Source organism: Anas acuta, chromosome 1 (assembly GCF_963932015.1).
Source record: "Anas acuta chromosome 1, bAnaAcu1.1, whole genome shotgun sequence".
Taxonomy (NCBI): domain Eukaryota; kingdom Metazoa; phylum Chordata; class Aves; order Anseriformes; family Anatidae; genus Anas; species Anas acuta.
In genome coordinates, this window is record NC_088979.1 from 45,306,732 (window position 1) to 45,320,865 (window position 14,134).

Consider the following 14,134-nt stretch of genomic DNA (forward strand, 5'->3'; position numbering starts at 1 on the left):
TGCAGTCTGTCAGGGGAAAAAAAAAAAAACAAGCAAACAAAAGCATTTCTCACTTGTATCTTACAGGACAAAAGAAAAGCACATACATACTAAATCGAGTCAAAATCAAATATGTGGCTGCATTTTTACTAGCTCAGATACTCAATTTCTCGATGCTTTTAGTGTGAGACTAGATGCTTTTCGGAAAGGTATGTTAGAAGTTCCCTAGCTGACTAAGTGGATGCTAGGTGGAAGTTGGTAATTCTTTCTGAACTTGAGTTCTACGCATCTGAGACACAATGTTAAAACCTCATCCTGTCTAAGGATCTTTGGTCATTAGTCATCTTTTATACCATGCTAACTCTGAATTATTTTTTTTCTGTATGTGCTAGTAATCTAACTTGATTGGCTCTTAGTACAATTAGCGCAAGGATTGTAGAGAGGAGAGATTACCTGGTCCTTATGGCACACATCCTGCATCCTTTTTACAGCTGAGAGGTAGTTTTTTGCTTCCCCAGGGCAGAGGAATCCTACCAGATCAGATGCAGTTCTGGTGTAATTAGTTGGAATTTGGAGTTTGGAATGGAGTTTATCTCAATGGGCATGAAGACATGAATTTTTCAACTGTGTATCCATTGGGGCTATTTTGAACTTTCCTCGAGGCATACTAAACAGAGGCCAGAACTTGCTCATTGTGTCAGTTTTATTATTCCTGTCTACTTGAGAATGTGCTCATAACAACCACTAAAATGAATACATGCTAAACTTCTTTAAAGAATTACTGAGTCATAGCCTGCATTTAAAATCTTGTGTATAGTCTGTTACTAATCTCAAAATATTAGAGCTGTTCCGAGGTTCCAAGACCTCGGGGCTGCTTTCTTCATAGTCAAGATAATAAACCTCCTGTGCTGTATCCTGTGCATAGGATATATGCCAACAATTTTGTTTTAATGGTGACATGCAAGTGTGCATTTATACATAAAATTGTATTTCCTTTGCTTCAAACTTTTCAAAAAGCTTGCACTGAACTTTCTCACTCAGGCTCAGTGGTACTATAGTAGACACTATATACTGTCTAAACAGTTCTAGTTTGCATATGCTTTCTCTGTGTCACTTTTACATAGCCAGAAAAAAGTGTTTTGTTTTGTTTTCTAGAAAACAAAAACATAGTTTTGTTGTTCAGTGAATTTTGCAGCAATGATTTCTTTTGCTTAAAAATGTTAGAGTAATGCATGTTAGGCGAGTAATTGATTGGTCAGTGGTTTTAATACATCTTCTTTCCAATTAAATGAAACTGTAAGTTTAAAAAAAAAAAAAAAAAGGAAAAAGAAAAAATACATGCTTAAGAAAATTTACAATATTGGCTACCAGGTGAAGTGGGATTAATAATGCAGTAAACTTTCTTGCAGTTGAATATTCATTTGGTCTTTTAACGAACGGTCAAAATACAAAATGCTTAGTTTGCTGAATAATAGATATGCTAGTATTTATATAGTGATAGTGTAAATTGTTCTTTTCATTCAACTTGGCAATGCTGTTTCTTTACCTTACCTTTTTTTTTTTTTATTGAGCCTGATGATCTGGCTTTATTGTGAAGAAAACGTGAATCTCAACGCATTGTTACTTGAGGGGAACAAAAACCTAACAGTTCTTTTAACAGCTCTGATTTTTATTTGGTTGAATATGTTGTCCAGTATCAGCTCTGGTTATTTTAGACAAAATAATGCCTGAATCACATGATTTCTTGGTTGGTAACTACAGAAGTGCACTGGATATGACAAATAGGGTGTGCTGTGGCAGGATGCAGTAAACATACTGAATGATAGTAGGATGGGAAGTGTATGAAAAGTGTACAGAGCTACTAAGTAGGTTATTTTATTCCTTCTGGCAACTTTTCACACATCTCCGCATTCCTACTTCTTGTGTGAGTTTTGGAGACATTTGATTAGCCTTTTTTATCAGTGAAGCATGCAGTCTGGAGTCTGGTAAAGGCAAAGATACCTGTCTCCAATACCATCACACCCTGCCTTCCAGCTGCCTCCCACATCAGAGAGGACAAAACTGTCTACCATGGTCACTAACAGGAACAGTTGAAATGCCTCTTCAAGGTTCATTTAGTTGCGTTCAGCTCACTGCTGGGAACTGAATGCTGGTTTGAAAATGAAAAGACTTTAATGAGTTGGGGGTCTTTATGGGGCTGGTATTCTTGGCAGCGATTAACAGTAGGGGGTATACAGAAGGTCAAAAGCTCTTCTTTTGAGGGGTCAGCAGAACATCCCTGTCTGATAAGATTAAACTAATGTGGCTTTTGGTGTTAATATCTAAAGCAGCAGGCTGCCGTAATGTGTTCAGGACAGCAGGCATTGGGTGGGGGGTAGGAAATTGACAGTGGTGATTCATTATAATAGAAAATGTCAGATGATTCTGGCAAGTAATATATGCAACATACATGTATATACATGTATATATATGTGTATATATATCTTAGAGCTTTTGAAATAACTTTGCCAAAGACCACCTGGTACTGGAAGTGTTATTTGTATGGTAAACTATGGCACAAATACCAGTTTTCTATTTTAGGAAAATACAGTATATATGTATTTTTTAATTTAGTTTTTCCTCAGCTTCCTGTATTTGCATAAAGCATTAAATGTGTCTTAGTCATCTTTCTTGCTACAGAATAAAAAAAATTCATGCTCTTCTGTATGAATTCCAGTTTTCAGATTACTTTACTGGATATTTCAATGGACAGTACTGGCTTTGGTGGATATTCCTTGTACTTGGTAAGTGGCAATGGAAAACATTTCTGTTTTGATGAAGTACTGAAAGGTATATCATGTCCGTGTAGCTAGAGTTCTGTAAGGTGTTTAGCTATATATTTTTCTTTTGCTTTTGATAGTTTTGTATACTGTTCTTATTTCTTTAGTGTTCACCAGGTTATTACCGTAGTGTTACTGTGTGGACTGCAGACTAAATAACATCCAACTCAAAGTGTTATTCTACATTTGTAATTACGTACATACCTGAGACTTGTAGCTTGTGCTTTTTAATCTGCTCATGCTCATCTAAGGGTGCAGAATTGTGTAACAAAACCTCTAGGCTTTATGCAGAGAACGCAGTGAAAGTAAGTGATACCAGGTACTTACATATATATGCTTGTATGTCAAGTTTTAAATTTTATGAAATGTGACTGATCCTGGGAAGGTGGAGTCAGTTGTCTTGTACACAGGTCATGAAATGTCCTTTTCTACTCCTTTGAAATGCATGCTGCATCAGTAGTTACTCAGTCAGACAAGAGAATGGCTTCATGCTTTCTGATCACAGTGCTTCCATGACGTCAGCTTTTTCTGAAGAGGTCTGCATGCCTGTGTTCAAAGCTTTATACACATCAAGTTCTGTCTTTCTGTCTGTTTTTAATTTTGATATTTCAAACACCAACCATTATAATTTTTTTTCTTACTATGGATTTTGTGATTTGAATGTGAAGTCTGGAGTGATATGCTTTTACAGGAGTGAATGCTGCTATCCATTTTATTTTCTTGCTCTGGAAACTGTAAGCTGCTGCTGATTCAGTAGATGGCAGTCTTCCCTTTGAGTCAGTTCAGCTGCGGGTTTACAACAAATGTTGGAGTAAAATGTTGAGTAATTTTTTTTGAGAGAGAGATTCTGACTGTTTCTGATTTATTTGTTTCACAATAAATGCCAAAAATCCTTAATAATAATAAAAAAAAAGTTTTCCATATCCTTCTTTCAATACAGTTTAAGAGTATTCATCAGATTTCTTAATAGCTTGCTCTACTGTTGGCTACTTGAGGCATATAGAAAAAGTTGTGCATTTGTAGTTCTTTTTACTAGTCTTTCACAGCACTTTTCACATTCAGAAGCCAGATCACTTAGATTTAGGAAAGCCTTATTTTCAGCCTGAACTGTTAGAAGACTTTTTTACTTAACCTCAAGCTTGCAATAAAAGGCGCTGTTAGTTAGCATAGCAGCAGTTAGCATTCCCTTGTCTTACAAACATTTTGTATGACATAGACCAACAGCATTTTAGAATGCTAGAGGAGGATTTACCCCCATAGACCTACTTAGCAGGAAATGAAGGACTATTATCAAGTCATGGGAGTTCTGCCAACCAAGTCTGTGTTTCATTGTTTCAGATAACTTCCCAATCAGAGCATGCGAAGTAGTATATCCTATGTCTCTTTCATAGTGAATAAACTGGAGTCTTTCTTTTGGATGATCCTTTGACATACTTGAGCTCATGTACTGCTATCTTTTTCTCTCTTCTGGTGTTCACCTATCTGTTTATGTTCCCTTCACTTCGTTTAAAGTCTGGAAAAATTTGCTCACACTTCATGGAAATGTGAAATGGTCTACTTCCAAAGACCTGTCATGCACAGTGAACAAATTGGAGAGAGAGACAATTCTCATTTTAAAATTTAAATGTTAGCCAATGTTTCTTTTTGAGGAACACAATGGAAAGTGTTTTTTTTTTCTGTGGTGTATTTTTTTCCCTCCTCCATTAAACAGTGAAACATAAAAGTATGGGTTGAACTTGGACTGTTTTCCCAGCACGTGTAATGCAGAAAATATGCTTTCAGGCACCTGAAAATCTTCCTGTCCACCTTTTGCTGTTTCAGCTGCTTTTCGGTTGATTGTAGGGCTATCTCTGATAATGTCAGTGTAGCAGCTTTGGTAGAAGACTTTTGATCCAGATCCTACTACATTATTCTCCATGCAGAATTCAGCTTAATCACATAAATGTATCTGTTGTAGGTCAAAGTTAGCAGAGCATTATCTGGATTTTTTTTTTTTTTTATTCTTTGGTGTGTGTCCTATGGAGACTTGGGTTTAAAGAAGCAAAAAAAGTAAATGCTTTTTGCTTGCCAATTTCTATTTTACAAAATAAATGAGCATAGGAAACAGTCAGGGTCTCAGCAGGGACAGCAGGAAGAAAAAGTGCATCACATAGCAAAATACCAGAGTAACCATAGAGATTGTTTATTAAGATGTAAGAGAACAGGATGTAATCCTTTGCTAAATTTGTTAACTTTTGTTTGGATTTTCATTTGAACTTCTGGAATCTCAGTAAATATGTGTATATATCTTAAAGGAACCTACATGTTCATTTAAACATATAAATGAACCCAATCCCTGTATAATAATTCTACATGTAGAATTGGGTTATCTAGTGCAGATGTATTTATGATAAACTTAAATTTCTGTTTGTGGTCAGATTGCTTTTTAAACACCGAGGTGCATAGCTAAGCTAACCAAAGACTTTTCCTGGTGGATTCAACTCAACTGAATATTGATCTTATCCAGAGTGTTGTCTTATGAGCAAACACCAGATGCGCTGTAAGAAAGTACAAGGATTTAATGTACCAACATCTCAGTCTTAGATGATGAAAAAATGTTAGGGGTCTCTTTTTTCCATAAACTTTGAAAATATTTAACAATACCATATTTTTTGATGCATGTCAAAATCAAAAATGAGCTCTCAAATGAATAGCATGACATTTATAGTTAAGGGAAACACCCTAGTTTCTTCATCTGCCCTGCCCTGGACCTTTAAAAATTGTTTTGTTTTTTTTTCTGTCTGAACCACTGGCAGTAGTCCCTTGCTCAACTGTGGGGAAAAAAAAACAGGGACCTGCTTAGAGAGTACAACCTGTTCTAGGATAAATTGCTCTCCAGATTCTCTGTTTTATGTATAATTCAGATTTCAACCCCAACATTTTGGGCAAATTCATCTGTTGGATCAGGGAAAATCTGACAGAGGTAAAATAATCTGTTGGAGTCTACTTAGCAGAGAATGGAGCAAAGAGAGCTGTTCATTATACAACAGCGTGTTTTTCTGGGTTTGTTTGCTGAAGTGTCCAGTGTGTGAATCTGTGTTGGTTTAAAAAAAAAAAAAATCATATGTTAGTTATTTCCAGTGTTACATCTGTAAGTTGTGTGACAATTCTTTATCTCTTGCTCTTATTATTAGAGCAGAGATATTATTTCAAATGCGGCTAAATTTAAACATTTAAAAATAATTTAAATTGTGCTGTTAACAAATAAATCATAACACAAGTTGAGTAACTTTCTTTGAACTGACTGCTCTTCTTTCTCCTCTTGGTCAGGTGCATATTCCTGGATGGTTAAATCTCAAGTCGTAATCTCCTATAATTTATCATTGGCTTGTTGCTAGAACAATTTGTACTGACTTGTTTCTTCTTTTCTCTTGACTAGCAGTACATTTTTAATCTTAAACATTTCCAAAGCATGCTTGGAGATAATGTGGAACATATCTCTTTTTTCTTTTTTTTCCTTTATTTTTTTTTCATGTCTTTTTAGCAGATGGTATGTAAACTGAGAATGAGTGCAAAATTTTAGAAAAGGCTTCCATAACGATATATTCTTATATCACACAAGATCAAAGTGGAAGACTTGCTTGTTAAATTTGTGAGTGATGTGTAAAGATCTCACTGTTTTTATAAAATCTGAATTCTTTAAATAATCTTAAGAATTTGTAGGGTACTTTAGGTTGATATAATTAATTTTGTGCATTTTCTACACTTCCAGGACTTCTCCTGTTCTTTCGAGGCTTTGTCAATTATCTTAAAGTTAGAAATATGTCTGAAAGCATGGCAGCTGCTCACAGAACAAGATTTTTTTTCTTGTACTAAAGGTAAGCAATTTTTAGTATTGAGATGAGATTCTCCCAGGCAAACTAAGAAGAAAACAATACTTTCAATAAAGAAAAAAAAATCAAACTTGAGTCACACATCAAGAACATCTTGCTGTTGCATGATTTTTCAACATCTGTCATGAATGTTGCATATGTTCTACATGTACTTGAGACTGTCTTAAGACTCTTGAAATCATTAAATTTGAAAATAAACAATGTGTCCTCGTTGCTGCCCCATGTCCTCCCTGGAACTAATGTTCAGTAACAAAAACAAAGCAGAACTGGTTGTTTATCCTATGCAAGAATCCTGTCAGGATACTGTACTTTGTGTAGGAAAACTGGCTTTAATAGTCAACCTGTTGTCAGTGTGCTAGGAAGCACCAACCTGCCTGCATATTAAATCTGATTGACATGGGTCTGAACATGCAAACAGTAGATAAGTATTGCCTCTCTTTACATGACTGGCTTAAGATAGTCTTGTACAAGGATGATTATTGTGTATGCAACAATGTGCTTTATATATCCTTCAGGTAGCTGACTAATCAGTCTGGCACATACCCACTTTTTTAAAAATGTTTTATCCATTAGGTGGACCTATTGGACTTCTATTTATCTTAAACTCAAGGTCTCCATTTGTGTTTAACTTCTTAAGTTAAACTGCAGGATGAGTTAAATTTAAGTCCAGAAATAAGTAATGTAGCATCTTCACTGTTCTGCATTTTACTTAAAATGTTTTAAATGCCATCTTTTGACTTAACTGTGAAGCAGTGTTGTTTGTAATAAAGCAGACTTTCTTAACTTTTTGCAAGATTGGACGCAGGATCAAGATGAGGTAACCAGTGACATGTTGTTGGAAGTCTGAAAAACACTGAAACGGTGTTTGCCTAGAAAAGATGATTCCTTTTATATAAGACAGTGATATACATATAAAAACAGCAATAATAAGTAATTGTTCTTGATCATGGAATGAACCTGTTAATGTCTTTGTGACATATTTATTTTTAATGTGTCGTTTTGCCAAAGCAATGTGTAAGTTGAACGTAAATAATAGTATATTGCATTTTAGTAATCAACCTAAAATGGCACCTGTATGGCAGCATTTCCTTTTTGTAAGAGTAACGTGTCTCTCACTTTATTAGTAATATGGTAACCCTTTCAGAATGCTGAAATTCATAGAATAGAGACTGTATGAAAACATCTGTATATCCATTAGCTTTCAGTATAATGAGGTGTAAAAACATTTTAAAAATCATGAGGACTAAGCGGTATTTGAAAATTGTACCTTGTAGAGAAGAATGAGGTGTAGAAAACATGGTCTGTGATTCTTTATTCTCCTGCTATTTAAAATCTGTTTTAGGGCAAAACAGTAAGGCCTTAGTCAGTATTGAGTGATGTTAATGAATTGTCCTACCTGACTTCAATGGCTTCTTTTAGCTATAAGCATTTCTCACCACCGGGATGTACGAGGTGATAAGGGTATGGAGTTTCCTTAGAGAGCTGGACACCTAAATACTATTTGTTGAAGTGTCTTAAGTATTGAAACGAGAAGTTCAAATTAATTGCTATCACACTTCAGTGGCCTTTTTCTTAAGTAGCCTGTTAACTTCCTGCACAATGTCTACTACTCTTAATAAACAACAAATGTTAACTCTAAAATCATAAAATATTCTGAGGTTGGTGCTAGGAAATGTAGCTTTGACAAAATAATAGTAAATTTTCACTTTTTGTGCCATCCTAACATGGGTGGGGGAAGGCTGTTCTTTGCTGCTTCTACATTTAACATCATTTAGTAGTGTTGCTTTATGGTTAATCACTCCAATGAACTGAAGTACGATTCTTTCTTTATCTTCAGACTGCATCGAACAGACATTCCTTTCCTATACCAGTGTGAAATTTCCAGATGATCTGTAACCCTCCAAGTTAATAGGATAGAAGACTACTAAAAACAGAAGACAAATTAGTGAAGATACAGCTTCAAAAATGAATGACAGGATGGCTTATGCTCAAGTGCCCACTGTGGTCATTCTAGTAAATATTTATAATTGCTGCCTTTTATTTCAGCACATTTGCATATGTGCTTATTAAAAAGATAGTGCTGAAGTAAGAACAAACCATCTGTTAGTATAGATTAGGTACAGTCAGATTTGGTTAATCTGTGATTGTTGTATCTGACAGATGTAAGTGGTAACTTGTTTCACAGCACGTGTGTACCACTGACTTGTTGACCTGAAGTTTGAGTAAAATGAAATGCATTAAATGATTCAGATTAACCAGTTCAGGCAGTTTTTTCTATATTTTAGATTCATCTAATTATATAATTATGTAGAACTTTTTTGTTAAGTTTACTAAAACCCAGTGTTCCTTGGTGTCACAAATTTGTACTCATCAATATTTTATCAAATTCAAACCAGTATACTGTTTTACTTAAAGCTGATGCTCCATGTTGAGTCCCCTGTAAATAATTCTGCATAAATTACTGTTTGAGTTGCTTCTTAGGAATTACAGCAAAATATATTTTGCAACAGCATGTTCTCCAAATTATGTTTAATCTTCATGTGACTACATATTTTCTTGTTAATTTGGCCATTAAGGGTATAATTACTGTTAGATGTAATTTTGGAGGTAAAAGCATTGAATAGTTTGTCTTGTCACAACTTTCCTCACATGGATTTTTATTATCTGTTTTGGGCTTGATCCTGAAAGCCCTTATTTTTATGCACGATCCTATTAAAAGATGGAGTTCATGTTAGCAGGGATGGACAGCCTTGCATCTGTAGCCCTTGGTTATGCAGTTAGATCCTTGTGTGTGCACCTTTGTTCCTGAAACAGAGTATTGCAAATGTATCCCCTGACTTATAACAGTGGCTCTGTTTAAGAAGTCTCCAGTTTAATATAAACTCAACACCCACTCTTAGGGTATAATGAAAAAAAAAAAGCTGTCTTAGAATGGTTGTTTAGAATAAATACTCTATCTCGTAAGAATAAACTAATTTAAGCTAAACCTTGGAAATAGCCTATGAAGGAAATCTTACTTTTAAAGCTCTGAAATTGGAAAAAGTGTGTTGCACTTCTCTCAGTATTCATTTAAGTTATACCATTACTTTCCTATAAATATCATCTCTTTTAAGGGGTACTCTCTTGTGTTCATGCACATTTGATTTCCTTTAATGTTTAATGGTTTATGTGTCTACCTAAGTAGGAGAACACATCTCTCAGTCCTTTGTACAACTGGAATCTCAGTTGCAAAATACATTGGTTGCACCTTTGGGGAAAAATTACAAATACTTTCCTCCAGTTTTTCTTTTTGTATTAGAATTTTGCCTTTTATTACTAACATTAAGAATGAGGTTTATGTTGTTTTAAGCTAGTGCTGTATTCAATTTTGTATCTATAATGAATGTTAAAAATGCATATGTAAACTGGTTACATTATTCATTTTCTTAAACTTTCAGAGGTACTGAAAGTGACTAAAACTTTAGGGGCACCTTCACTTCCCAGCTTTTTATGGAAAATAAAATTGTGTTATCTTCAATATCTGATTGGAAGTTCCTTCTAAACTTAGCTGTTTGTTTCTGTGTTCTTTTGCATTCATTGTCCTTATGAAAAAGAAATGGAGATAATAAAACATTGCTTTGTTTTGCTAATTAAGACTTAGGCTTTTTGTTTTGGGTGTGGAGGTGGGTTTCACATTGAAAATTGCACACTGCAGTACTTCTGGCATTACAGACAAATTAGTTGGCAAAATAATTACTAATCTCTATTCTCTGCTCTTCTCCTTTTCATCTTGTGCTTTATGGCAACAGTACTTAAGAACATTTCTTTTAATGAGTTAATGCAACTGTGCAAAGCATGCAGTATCGATTCCTTTTCTATGTTTACTAGTGTCAGCTAGTACTATTTTCCATCTGTATCAATTTTCCTAAATTAAATAGCAGTCTTCTGACTGATTTTTTGTTTGCTCTACTATGTTTTTATGGAAAGCTTCCTACAGATACTCAGTTGTTCCCCCCCCCCTTTATTTTTTTTTATTTTTTTATTTTTTTGCTGGACTAACTTGCAAAAATTCTCCTTTGGACAAACAATATGTAGGGTTAAAAATGTACACGTTACCTAATCCTGTTTAGTTGATGCAGCAGTTTGGTAGCCTGAAATCTCATCAGCAGGAGGAAGGGAATTGGGACACAGTTTTCAAAGACTCTGCAATCTATTCCAGATGTGTCAAATGCTGCATATTTTCCTTGCTATTTCCTGTGAGCTTGGTTAGGAGCAGCTGGCTCTGTGGTTTAGAGACACCTGGCCAGCTTTGCTTTGTGTCTTAGTTGGGCTAAAAAAAAAAGCTTCAGTATCACAGTGAAGTTGACTGTAAACAGATTTGGTATGAATGTAAATAAGGCTTTGAAGTATGGTGCAAAAACAGCTGGGGGGGGGGGGGAGAAAATGGAAGGAGAGAGAAAACTTCATTTTATTCAAGTAACTGGCTGAATGTAATTTCTTCAGTTTTTGTCATCTACTTTTATTGATGTGGACACGTTGGGAAGATGGACATCATGAATGCGATTCAGGTAGCCTGCAACTCACGCATCTGAGACGATCCATCATTAACACTTCCTGTACAGATACCTGATGAAATTATAATTCTTGGGGAAAGAAGGTTGTCTCCAGTCTTTCATTTCACTGACTCACCTGGAGTGTGGGTGTAATCCTCATTCTACAACACTTTTTAACCCTTTTTGAATGCCATACTCTTTTTGAATCTGCCTCCTTTGCTATGAATGAATGACAACAGGTGAGGAAAAGTGATTTTAGTAACATACTATCAGAATATCAGAAAGCTTTTAATCTCTTTTCCACCTTTTGTGAATGTTCTTCCATTAATGCTCTGCCTTAGTCCCTCTTGTGTGGTTGCTTGCTTTATTCACTTGAACAAAATATTCCTATCATGAAATTACTTATTGCTTCTTGGACTTCTGAAGAGTGAATAACATCTGGTATGGCAATAGGTATCTTTCAATAAAGAAAACATTTCCAATCATCCTAAAATTGGATTAGCATCTGTGCACAGCTAGCCAGAAATGGTGGAGTCTGGTATGTCCTATATATGCTATTCTTTTCCATTATCCCAAGATAATGGATCATTTTCCTCAGCTTCCAAGGATACTTTCATTGTCTATATCTTCTCCATGTTGCATATCTTTTCCACTTTCATGTCCTTTCTTATTTCTTTATGCACTTGTCAAGTACATAAAGGACAGTAAGGACAGGCAGAAGGCTATGCTACTGCATGTTGGCTGCAGCTGATAAATAACCCACTGAGCAATTTCCATTTTTTATTAACTGCAGTGATAGTTTGTATTTTTGTAAGTCCATATTTTACAGGTAAGCTAACTTTTCAAGATCAATGACTTTCAGACAGCTGAAAACGTGTGAAATATGTGACTGCACCATCCAGCATTTGTAAGTATTGCATGTGCAAGTGGCATTAAAAGGGTGGCAGAATTTGTTGTAGGTATATTTTCCTTTATCTCCTTAAGGGTCTACATGATCTACTGTAAACCATTTCCTGATATATATTTACCTTTTTCTCCCACCCCTTCCAAATAAAAGAAAAGTCAGCTTTCCTGGATTTTTTGTTGTAGTGTCTAAAGTTGTTCTTTACTTTAGGAAACTTACAAGCAGTGAGACTTAAGTATTCAAAACAGCATCAGGTCTCCAGCTATTGTTCCTTTTGTGGAAAATAGAAAAGTATATATTCAGAAGAGAAAGTTTGGATTTTTCATATGGAGGGATGGTTGCAGTTATCCTTATTATTACATCTGTTCTTGTAGTCTTCACTCTCAATTTTTCTTGTGGTCAAAGCAGTATGTTTGTGGAGATATCCTTAACGTAATCCAAGAAGTTCATTGATTCATCACTATGCATGCCTGCACAGAGGCCCATCCTGCTTCATTTTCTAGGTTGGTGTAGTACCATGACTTCTAAATGGTCATTTTCACATGGAACAGACTGCTGATGGTATAATTTGTTTAACAGCAAAATAACTGTAAAACACACTTCACTTGCACATGTTCATTAAATGAGTATTGCAGTTTAATGTAATTGTAGTAGCACTGCTGCTTTCCTTAGATCCTGTCCTTGCATGAATGTAATGTTAGGCCACTTCTGCTGTATGTAGCCGATGAGTGCTCACTCCTAGATTCTGAAGTTTTCGGTGTATTTTTCCACTAGCAGTGACAGGATAGTTGAGTGAAGTCTGCTGGAAGTGTTAGTAGAATAAAGCTGATGCTAGTCACTGTGTAATTGTAGAACAAGCACCTGTGGGGTCATTGCTCAGTTGGTCTGCTCTTTGCATCCCTAGGTGACTTCTAAGTAGCTAATTAATCTGTTTCTTGCAATTTTCATAGAAACTCTTTGTGCTGTTTTTAGTCTTAAAGGATGAGAAATTGTTTTTGATCATTTTACCTCTGCAGCTCTCAGAACAACAAACTTTTAAAGGCAGGCCTATCATTTCACTTCCCACTGTAACGGGGATCGCTTTTGCAAAAGAAATTGAGCCAAATTCTACTACTTCTTACCTGAATTGAAAATCAAATCCAACTTAAAAGCTGCTACTTTGACGATAGGCTGACACTGCAGTTAAGCAAAAACAGGATTTTGTATTGTAAATAATTACCAGCAGCCAGTTGTAGTGTTACTTTACTCTGAATTCTGAATTGCTGCTCTCTTTCTGCTGAGGAGTCAGTTTGCATGTTTTAGTAATTTTTTTTTCTAGTTGGAAACTCACAATGCTCATACCAGTTCTGCTGGTATTCATTGCAACGTGGGTACACGTTAAATACAAGAAATACTGACAGCATAATCCCCTGGTTAAAAAATTGTAAGCGTAAACATTCAAGAGACTTTAATGTTTGTGAATTCTGGCTGTAAGCTGACTGATGTGCCATATTGGACTCGGTTACATGTGGCTTGGCTCAGGCCTGCGCCTGATTCCTCCTCCTTAGGGATCATGAGCGCTGCTATGCAGCGTGCTCAGGATATGTCCTAGGTTCAAACTGAGACTGCTGCTGCATGTTCTCTTCCTGCATGTTAGGCATATATTTACAGCGAAGGGATTAAGGGAGGGAGAGAAACTACTCAGACCTTTAACTCTGCATTTGCAGCAGCTGATTTAGCAGGTGTTTCTGGCAACATGATGTGAGCACATTATGTGCAGTCATCACCCTCTTTCTAGCCAGCTTACCAGCACTATGCCTATGCTGCTTTGTGTACCTACGTAATCTGTGAAAATAGCCCTTAGGTTTTCTTTGCTTCCTGGAGGCAACTAGAATAGCAAATCCTCCTCCACTTGGACAGAGGAGAATAAAGGAGATCCCATCTGGATGTCCATGAAGGCATTTGGCCAACAGCTGTTAGCCTAGCTGGCCCTATGGGAAAGGCCTCTGGCTGTTTCCCTGCCTTCCCAGGAGGAGTGTAATCTTCAGC

At 35.9% G+C, this 14,134-nt stretch overlaps 1 protein-coding gene across 2 annotated transcripts in view; it reads left to right on the forward strand.

Moving 5' to 3' along the window:
* NDFIP2 (Nedd4 family interacting protein 2) overlaps positions 1-10,299 on the forward strand; it is a 532,803-nt gene extending 522,504 nt beyond the window's left edge. For both annotated transcript variants that reach the window (XM_068676816.1, XM_068676826.1), the window contains 3 exons: positions 2,696-2,762; positions 6,550-6,655; positions 8,508-10,299. In XM_068676816.1, the coding sequence (XP_068532917.1) occupies positions 2,696-2,762; positions 6,550-6,653 (171 nt within the window). In that variant the 3' untranslated portion in view covers positions 6,654-6,655; positions 8,508-10,299. The remainder of the gene's footprint in view (positions 1-2,695; positions 2,763-6,549; positions 6,656-8,507) is intronic.
* Positions 10,300-14,134: the final 3,835 nt, after the last annotated feature.